The following is a 10,985-nucleotide window of genomic DNA, read 5'->3' as shown; positions in this document are numbered from 1 at the left end:
CCTGAATGAGATTTTTGGCCAACCCAATACAAAAGTAATTTAAAGACTTCATTTTACAAAAGTATGTTTTTAGAATTTAAAAATGAAATATTTTCTGCACTTAGGTCATTTCTACCACTTCACAAAGGTGCTGGACCCTGCACCTGGGCTAGTATACTGTGCATGTGTGTGTATTTTATGTTCTGCGTAGAAACTCTATAAAGCTTTTTTCTATTCATGAGTTGAAAGAAAGAATAGGGTTACGGATGAAAAGGGAGGGATAAGTAAAAACAACAAATAGGAGGAGTGAAGTATACAATTTTTTCTTATTTTAAAATTGGAATAAAAGTTTAGAAGTATTTCTTTCTCCTTGGTAAACTGAGCTGTCTGGTGCCTGGCCCTACAGGGTGACTGCCGGCCCGTGCTCCTCCACCCCTCCCGGGGGCAGGGCCAGGCTGTGGCGGGGGTCAGAGCGGAGGGAGCTGAGAAGCCTCTGGACGCTGCCCTCCCGCCCAGGGCTATGGAGGCCGGGTGCCAGGCCCGCGCCGTTGACGCGCGCGAGGCTGCCTGGAGGTGGCCTGGGTGCCAGCCGGGGCTCCAGCACGCCCTCGAGGACCACGTCGGCCTCCTCGTCGCTCTCCATCTCGTCCGGGGGCAAGTTTTGCAGGACGTGGGCCGCGGGCAGGCTGTGGCGGCTGGCTATGCTGTCCGAGGAGCGGCCGGAGCTGCCCGAGGCTCGGCTGCCCCGCACCACATTGTTCCTCTGGTTGGCGGGCTTGACCGTCACGATGAGGTTGTGGCTGTTGGCGATCATCATGTCCGTGACCTGGTCCAGTGTCTTCCCGGCCACCTCGATCCCGTTCACCTCCAGGACCTCGTCATCCACGGCCAGCAGCCCGGTGCTCTCTGCAAGGCCGCCAGGCACCATGCGGGAGATGAAGACGCCAGGCACCTTCTCCAGCCCCTGCGGGGCCACACGCACGCTCGTGCCGTCGCGAATGTAGAAGCCCAGCGGCTTCTGGCAGCCATGCCGGTACAGCCTCACGCGGCGGTGCGTCTCGGGGACGATGTCCACGTCGATGATGGAGGACACAGGGCGGAAGTCGTGCGGCAGGCCGATGTGCAGGTGTGTGCGCCGGCGGGGTCCGTCCTCCCGCAGGGCCAGTGGGCGCCGCCGCCTGGACAGCGAGCCTGCCCCGAAGCTGCAGTGCTCAGCCTCTTCTGGAAAAGCACAGAGAGGACAGTGAGAGCACAGATCGGGGGCAGCAGGGAAGCACAAGTCAGGCTGCGCTGAACACTCAGAGCGTCAAGTAAGTCCTGACTTTCTGCAGCTTGCCTCCCAACACCTTTCTGATGTGTGACCCCAGGAAGTCTGAGACGGTGAGCAAATCAAATGGTGTAAAGAACTAACTAAAACACAAAGCTCCCACACATGCCTTGGAGCTGAATCATCAATTCATTTTGTCACACGTCAGCTTCTTGGATGACATGCAGGCTACTGCAATAGCTTCACTAGTGGTTTTGATGAACCCACAGCAATCCTGCCATCAGCCAAACTGGCCCAACAATATTTACCAGGCAAATGTTGGATGCCAAGTTCAAGCACAGTCACCTCCCTAAATTCAGCTCTACAGGCAACCAAGAGAGTGGTTGAAAGGTTAAGACAATTAACAATAGATGCAAGGTTTAAATGTGCCTGACTGGATTCTGCAGTGACAGTGGAGCAGGGACACCAGGAATGGCCCCCTACCTGGACAACAACTGCAGGGGCAGAGTCTGTCTGATGTAACTAATTTGGAACTTGAGAGTCTGTTGAAGGCTCAACTTCCAAGGGAAGAGCTGGATGCTAATGGCAGTCAATTCTGGGTAATTTGAACTCTTAGCACAGTAGCAGCTACCCAGTCCACCCCAGCACCCTGGCAGGCAGCTGTGCACTGATCCTGGAGCAGTTTGTGGGACCTGTCCTCCAAACATCAGGTATCTGCTCTGACTACTGATTGATCCTTCTCGTCACAAAGGTGTAGATGGGTGGGTGACTATTGCTGCACCTCCCTGTGTTGTTCCAAGCCCCTCCCCTTCCACCTGAAGGAACATCCCAGAGAGTGAGAGGACTGGCACCCTTTCTCTCCCTTCATTTTTCACCTTTTCCCGTTTTGGGAGCCAAAGCTTAAAGTCCAGGACATTAAAAACAGCTCTCTATATAGGGAGAGTTAGAAAGTGACTGTGCATGGTCAAGGAAAGGCTCAGAAAGGATCTTAGAAGACCTTAAGTTCACACTTTAATGCTGATACTCAGCACAAAGACAGTCTGCAACAATTAAAAAAAGAAAAAGAAAAAACCGTAGCAAATCCTGGAGAAGGGGTACAATCTAATTTCCAGAGCTACCACATTATGAATCCTCATTGTTCAAAAACAACAGAGAATCACAAAGCCTACAAAGAAACAAGAGTGTGCCCCCACTCAAAGGAAAATCATAATAGAAACGGTCCCTGAAACAACCTGATGGCAGATTTACTAGACAAAGACTTTAAAACAATGGCCTAAGACATGATTAAAAACAAAAAGATATAGGGCAAGTCAAGAAAACAATGTGTGAACAAAATGGAAATATCAGTAGAGAGACAGAAAACCTAAAAGGAAACTAAACTGAAATTCTGGAGATGAAATTACAATAATGGAAGGTAGTGAATGGGGGATTCCAAGGCAGATTTGAGCAGGCAGAAGAAGGAATTAGTGAACTTGAAGACAGGACAGTAGAAATTATCCTTTCTGAGGAAAAACAACGAAAGATTAAAGAAAAGTGAACAGAGCCTACGCAGTCACCTGGACACCATTAAGCAAACTGACATGTAGTTTGTGAGAGTCTCAGAAGGCGAAGTGGAGAAGGCAGTGGTAACCTACTCCAGTACTTTTGCCTGGAGAATCCTATGGACAGAGGAGCCTGGTAGGCTATAGTCGATGGAGTCACTAAGAGTCGGACACAACTGAGCGATTTCACTTTCATGCACTGGAGAAGGAAATGGCAACCCTCCAGTGTTCTTGCCTGGAGAATCCCAGGGATGGAGGGGCCTGGTGGGCTCCCATTTATGGGGTCCCACAGAGTTGGACATGACTGATGCGACTTAGCAGCAGCAAGCAGCAGCAGCAGGAGAAGAGAAAAGGGTGGAGGGACTATTTGAAGAAATAATGGCTAAAAACTCCCAAATGTGATGAAATGTGCAAATGTAAATGCCCATGCTCAATGAACTCTAAGTAAGAAGAAGTCAAAGAGACCCAAGGTGACAATATAATCAAGCTTAATTAAGACACAATGTAATTTTACATGCTCCAGAACCCAGAAGCAGCAATATGAAAGGAGGCTGGGGTAGACCCACCTGTGGATCTCAGAGAGTCTCCTGAGTAGGTAGAAGGTGACTGCAGATCTCCGTAGGGACACAGATGCTGGTGGCAGCCATTTAGGAAACTCATTCTGTCACGTGGACTCTAGCACTAGAAAGTGCCATCTTTGACTTCTCCCTCTAGTTTATTAGCTTCAGGACCCAGCCCATCCCCTGCCCAACAGTCTGAAGGCACCAGCACTGGGAGATGGGCAGGGACACAGCCCCACATACCAGCATGAAGGTAGCCTAAAGACCCCCTGAGTCCACAGCCACTCCTGCAAACACCTTCTCCACCAGAAGGCCCTGGCACCACACACTGGAGCTATATCCAGTGTTCCCCTAGGAACACTGCAGTTAGAGACTCCAGGACCCAACTTTGCTCACCAATGAGCCTCAGAGCCCCCTGAGCCCTGGCCACCAGCAGACAGACATCAGCCCCAGGAATGCCACAACCAGAGACTCCAGGACCCAGCTTCACCTGCCAGTGGGTGGACACTGGCCATAGGATTACTGCAGCTTGCCTTATCAGCTCTCAGGCCATCAGCAAGCTGGCCACAGTCTCAGGATATCTTAGGATCCAACTGTCAACCGCCTGCCCCCCCCGCCCCCCCTCACCTCCACTGCCAACAGTGGGATGAAACCTGCTATGAAACCCCAATGGCCTTTCAGTGAGAGGCCTCAGGACCTGGCTTCAACCACCAGTGAGCCAGAACTAACCCATGGACCCCCGGTCCCCAGAATCACCCACCTTAAAGCCAACAGCAGCTCTGAGATACCTTAGAATCCTCAGCCAGCTGCCCAAGGAGAAAGTCCCACTCACCAGCAGGCCAGTATCAGCTTTGGGATACTGGAGAAACTACCCACCAACAGGCCAACACTAGATCCAGGAAATCTGGTTTTGCAGCCATCCACCCTGGAGCCAGGCTCCACCCAACAGTGAGCACTAGACCTCAGGCAGGCAGGGCTCTGCAGCCAGCTGCCCTGTGACCTGGCTCTGCCACCCGGAGGCCAGCAGCCTCCACCCAGAATAGAGCCTGGCAAACCGGCAGACGGGGCCAGCTGCACCTACCAGACTGCCCATAGGGCCATCCTGCTGTAACGGAAGGGCTCACAAGCCCTCATGCAGTATATAGCTCTGGTGACCAGAGAGGTGTGTGCTGTGAGGAACATATGATATCTCCTAAAAAAGGCTGCTTCTCTAAGATCAGGAATGTAACCAACATATGAGATACACAGAAATAAAAACAGCAAATTAGGCAAAATGAGGCAATAGAGGAACAGATTCCAAATGAGAAAAAAACAAAACCCAGAAGAACCAAGAGAAATAGAGATAAGCAGTTTACCTGGTAAATGGTAAACTCATTTTGCTCATGGTAAACTGAGCATGGTAAACTGGTTTTACCATGGTAAAACTCATGGTAAGCTTATGGTAATGATCATCAAAATAATCAAAGAACTTGGGAGAAGAATGGATGAGCAGATTGAAAAGTTAGAAGTTTTAAACAAAGAGCAAGGAAATATAAAGAATGATCAGAGACATACAATAACTAAAATGAAAATGCACTAGAAGGAATCAACAGCAGATTAAATGATACAGGTCTGGATCAGCGAGCTGGTAGACAGAGTAGTGGAAATCAGAGTAGTGCAAGCTGAACAGAAAAATAAAATGAGGATAGTTCAAGAAGTCTCTAGGATAATATCAGCTGTACTAACATTTGCATCAGAGGGGTCCCAGAAATAGAAAAAGGGGCTGAAAATACATTTAGGATATACTAGCTGAAAACTTCCCTAACCTGGGAAAGGAAGCAGACATCCAGGTCCAGGAAGTAGAAAGCCCACACAGGATCAATCCAAAGAGGACCACACCAAGATAATTTGTAATTAAAATGGCAGAAACTAAGATAAAGAGTATATTCATGGCAGAGAATACTAATGGCAGCATGAATATTAAAGGCAAAAACAAAGGCAACACACAAGGGACTTTTCAGCAGAAACTCTGCAAGCCAGAAGGGAGTGGCACCATATATTTAAAGTGATGAAAGGGAAAAACCTACAACCAAGAATATTCTACTTGGCAAGGTTCTCATTCAGATCTGATGAGATCAAAAGTTTTATAGCTAGGCCAAAGCTAAAAGAGTTCAGCACCATGAAACCAGCCTTACAAGAAATGTTAAAAGGACTTCTTTAAGCAAACTAGGAAAGACTACAACTAGAAACATGAAAACTACAAAAGGAAAAAAGCTCACCAGTAAAACCACATATAGAGGAAAGATAGTGAACCTACCACATACAATGGTAGTAGGAAAGTTAAAAGACAAAGTTAGTACATCATCTGTGTCTGCAATAGGTAGTTAAGGGATAGAAAAACAAAGAGTATGTAAAATGTGATGTCAAATGGTAATTGTGGGGGGAGGGGAGTAAAACTGCAGTTGTTTAAATGTGTTTGGAATTGCAAGATCAACAACTTATCATCCCTCATGGTAACCACAAACCGAAAACCTATAATACAAACAAAAGAGAAAGTTTTCCAAACATAACACTAAAGATACTATCAAAAGACAAGGGAACGAAAGAAGAAAGGGTCAACAAAGAGCTACAAAACAACTCAAAATTAAGTAGGATGACAACAAGTATGTGCCTGTTAATAATTACTTTCAATGTAAATGGACTAAATCCTCCAATCAAAAGATACAGAATGGCTGAATGCCTACAAAAACAAGAGCCATGTACATGCTGCAGGAAACTCACTTCATATCTAAAAACACAGATTGAAAGGGTATAGACAAAATTTATTCCATGCAAACGGAAATGGAAATAAAGCCAAGATAAGAATACTAGACAAAATAGATGTTAAGGTAGACTGTAACAAGTAACAAAGAACGACGTTCAGTAATGGTCAGGTATCACCCAAGTAAAAAGATATAATAGTCGTAGATATATACATACTCAAAGCAGTAGCACCTAAATACAGAGAGCAAATATTAACGGACATAAAGGGAGAGCCCGGCAGCAGCACAGTAATAGTGAGGAGCTTAAAATCCCACTAACATCAACGAGGGCTTTCCTGGTGGCTCAGAGGCAAAGAATCCGCCTGCCAGTGCAGGAAATGTGGGTTCAGTTCCTGGGTTGGGAAGACCTCCTGGAGAAGGAAATGGCAACCCACTCCAGCATTCCTGCCTGGGAAGTCCCATGGACAGAGGAGCCTGGCAGGCTGCAGTCTATGGAGTTGCAAAGAGTCAGACACAGCTGAGAAACGAAGCAACAACAGCATAAACAGATCAGACAGAAAATCATTAAGGAAACTGGTCTTAGGATAAGATTAGATTACATGGACTTATAGAATTCTGCCCCAAAGCATCAGAATATGCATTCTTTTCAAGTGCACATGGATAGATCACATGCTGGGCCATAAACCAAGTCTTGGTAAATTTTAAAACATTTAAATCACGTCAAGCATTTTTTCCAACCACTATGCTGCTGCTGCTAAGTCGCTTCAGTCGTGTCCAACCCTGTGTGACACCATAGACGGCAGCCCACCAGGCTGCCCCGTCCCTGGGATTCTCCAGGCAAGAACACTGGAGTGGGTTGCCATTTCCTTACGACTATGCTATGAGACTACGAAACCAACTCAAGAACAAACAAACAAAAAAAAACTGCAAAAGACAAAAGCGTGTAGAGGCTAAACAATATACTACTAAAGAACCAATGCATCTTTAGTAAGATGAAATAAAAAAATATTTGGAGACAAATGAAAATAAAAACACACTGATCCAAAATCTATGGGACACAGCAAACGTAAGAGAGAAGTTTACAGTAATACAAGCCTACCTAAGGAAACAAGAAACATCTCAGACAATCTAACCTTTCACACAAGGGAACTAGAAAAAAGAACAAACAAAACCCAAAGTTAGTAGAAGGAAATAAATCGTAAAGATCAGCAGAAATAAATAAAATAGATGCTTAAAAAATAGAACAGATGAAACTAGGAGCTGGTCTTTTGAAAAGATAAATAAAATTGAAAAATTTTTAGCAAGACTCATCAAGAAAAAGCTATCAAAAAAGAAAATTTTAGGCCAATATCTCTGATGAGCATAGACACAAATATTCTCAACAAAATGTTAGCAAACTGAATCCAACAATATATTAAAAAGATCGTACACCACGATTACACAGGATTCATCCCAGGGAAGCAGGTATGGTTTCACACTCACAGATCAATCCATGTGATATAGCATTTTCATAAATTTGAAGGATAAAAATCACAGGATCATCTCAATAGATGCAGAAAAAGCTTTTGACAGAATTCAACATCTATTTATGATAAAAATTCTCCACAGTGGGTAGGGAGGGAACATACCTAAACATAAGAAAGGTTGGAGCTTATTTCCATCACCAGTCACATCCACAACTGGGTGTTGTTTTTGCTTTGGCTCCATGTCTTCATTCTTTTGGAGTTATTTCTCTGCTGATCTCCAGTAGCATACTGGGCACCTGCTGACCTGGAGAGTTCATCTTTCAATGTCCTATCTTTTTGCCTTTTCATACTCTTCATGGGGTTCTGAAGGCAGGAATACTGAAGCGGTTTGCCATTCCTTTCTCCAGTGGACCACATTTTGTCAGAACTCTCCATCATGACCCGTCTGTCTTGGGTGGCCCTACATGGCATGGCTCATAGTTTCACTGCATTAGACAAGGCTGTGGATGTGACTGGTGATGGAAGCAAGGTCCAATGCTGTAAAGAGCAATATTGCATAGGAATGTTAGGTCCATGAATCAAGGCAAATTGGAAGTGGTCAAATAGGAGATGGCAAGAGTGAATGTCAGCATTTTAGGAATCAGCGAACTAAAATGGACTGGAATGGGTGAATTTAACTCAGATGACCATTATATCTACTACTGTGGGCAAGAATCCCTTAGAAGAGATGGAGGAGCCATCATGGTCAACAAGAGAGTCTGAAATGCAGTACTTGGATGCAATCTCAAAAATGACAGAACGATCGCTGTTGGTTTCCAAGGCAAACCATTCAATATCACAGTAATCCAAGTCCGTGCCCCAACCAGTAAGCTGAAGTTGAATGATTCTATGAAGACCTACAAGACCTTCTAGAATTAACACCCCCAAAAGATGTCCTTTTCATTATAGGGAACTGGAATGCAAAAGTAGGAAGTCAAGAAACACCTGGAGTAACAGGCAAATTTGGCCTTGGAGTACAAAACAAAGCTGGTCAAAGGCTAACAGAATTTTGCCAAGAGAACATACTGGTCATAGCAAACACCCTCTTCCAACAACACAAGAGAAGACTCTACACATGGACATCACCAGATGGTCAACACTGAAATCAGATTGATTATATTATTTGTAGCCACAGATGGAGAAGCTCTATACTGTCAGCAAAAACAAGACTGGGAGCTGACTGTGGCTCAGATCATGAACTCCTTATTGCCAAATTCAGACTGAAATTCAAGAAACTAGGGAATACCACTAGACCATTCAGGTATGACCTAAATCAAATCCCTAATGATTATTCAGTGGAAGTGAGACATAGATTTAAGGGACTAGATCTGATAGAGTGCCTGATGAACTATGGACAGAGGTTCATGACATTGTACAGGATATAGGGAGCGAGACCATCCCCAAGAAAAAGAAATGCAAAAAAGCAAAATGGCTGTCTGAGGAGGCCTTACAAATAGCTGTGAAAAGAAGTGAAAAGCAAAGGAGAAAAGGAAAGATATATCCATTTGAATGCAGAGTTCCAAAGAATAGCAAGAAGAGATAAGAAAGCCTTCCTCAGTGATCAGTGCAAAGACATAGAGGCAAACAATAGAATGGGAAAGACTAGAGATCTCTTCAAGAAAATTAGAGATACCAAGGGAACATTTCATGCAAAGATAGGCTCAATAAAGGACAGAAATGGTCTGGTCATAACAGAAGCAGAAGATATTAAGAAGAGGTGGCAAGAATACACAGAACTGTACAAAAAAGATCTTCACGACCCAGATAATCATGATGGTGTGATCACTCACCTAGAGCCAGACATCCTGGAATGTGAAGTCAAGTGGGCCTTAGGAAGCATCACTATGAACAAAGCTAGTGGAGGTGATGGAATTCCAGTTGAGCTATTTCAAATCCTAAAAGATGACGCTGTGAAAGTGCTGCACTTAATATGTCAGCAAATTTGGAAAACTCAGCAATGGCCACAGGACTGGAAAAGGTCAGTTTTCATTCCAATCCCAAAGAAAGGCAATGCCAAAGAATGCTCAAACTACTGCACAATTGCACTCATCTCAGACACTAGCAAAGTAATGCTCAAAATTCTCCAAGCCAGGCTTGAACAATATGTGAATCGTGAACTTCCAGATGTTGAAGCTAGTTTTAGAAAAAGCAGAGGAACCAGAGATTGAATTGCCAACATCTGTTGGATCTCAAAAAAGCAAAAGAGTTCCAGAAACACATCTATTTCTGCTATAAAGAGTCGGACATGCTATATTGACTATGCCAAAGCCTTTGATTGTGTGGATCACAATAAACTGGAAAATTCTGAAAGAGATGGCAATACCAGGCCACCTGACCTGCCTCTTGAGAAATCTGTATGCAGGTCAGGAAGCAACAGTTAGAACTGGACATGGAACAATGGACTGGTTCCGAATAGGAAAAGGAGTATGTCAAGGCTGAATATTGGCACTGTGCTTATTTAATTTATATGCAGAATACATCATGAGAAATGCTGGGATGGATGAAGTGCAAGCTGGAATTGAGATTGCTGGGAGAAATATCAATAACCTCAGATATGCAGATGACACCACCCTTATGGCAGAAAGTGAAGAAGAACTAAAGAGCCTCTTGATGAAAGTGAAAGAGGAGAGTGAAAAAGTTGGCTTAAAGCTCAACATTCAGAAAACAAAGATCATGCCATCCAGTCCCATCACTTCATGGCAAATAGATGATGACACAGATAGAAGGAAACATACACTATTGATTGGAAGAGTCATCATAATACAGTGAAAATAACCATACTGCTCAAGGCAATCTACAGATGTAATGCAATCCCTGTCAAAATATGCATGAGACTTCCAATAGAACTAGAACAAGTAATTTAAAAATATGTATGGAAACACAGAAAACCTGAATAGTCAAAACAATCTTGAGAAGAAAAGAGCTGAAGGTAACATGCTCCCTGAGTCCAGGCTATTATAAAGCTATACTAATCAAAACCATATGGTACTGGCACAAAACAGACACAGATCAGTGAGACAATGGAAAGCCCTCGAATAAAGTGTGGGAGGCAGGTGGCGTGGCCTTGGCCAGGCTATGCTGGATCTCAGCACCCAGACACCTCACGCCTACAGGCCGCACTACAGGATCCACCCACTCCCCTCCGTTCTTGTAACAGCTCAAGCTGAGAAGCTCCAGACAAATGTAGAAACCAAGGTGCATTCTGCCTGCCGGACAGAAAGCCCCTGCCCTGGTGCTCAGCGGGGTGTCCTCAGCTTTTCCTGCCAATTAGGCTAGGCCTGCAGGGAGGAGAAGGCCTCTCCAGGTGCCCCGCCTGCCGTCCAATAAGCCAGGTCCGCTGTCCTCCGTCTTGTGCTGCTGACTCAGTTTCTTCAGACACAAGCTGGGGCGGT

General features: G+C 44.9%; 1 protein-coding gene across 1 annotated transcript in view; it reads right to left on the bottom strand.

Moving 5' to 3' along the window:
* Nucleotides 1-379: 379 nt before the first annotated feature.
* PARD6G (par-6 family cell polarity regulator gamma) overlaps nucleotides 380-10,985 on the bottom strand; it is a 73,414-nt gene continuing 62,808 nt past the window's right edge. Inside the window, exon 3 of the mRNA XM_068993985.1 lies at nucleotides 380-1,200. Within this exon, the coding sequence (XP_068850086.1) occupies nucleotides 380-1,200 (821 nt within the window). The remainder of the gene's footprint in view (nucleotides 1,201-10,985) is intronic.

The sequence above is a fragment of the Capricornis sumatraensis genome, chromosome 21 (assembly GCF_032405125.1).
Source record: "Capricornis sumatraensis isolate serow.1 chromosome 21, serow.2, whole genome shotgun sequence".
Lineage (NCBI taxonomy): Eukaryota > Metazoa > Chordata > Mammalia > Artiodactyla > Bovidae > Capricornis > Capricornis sumatraensis.
Note: the sequence above shows the minus strand (reverse complement) of the source record. Positions and strands in the feature narration are given on the sequence as shown.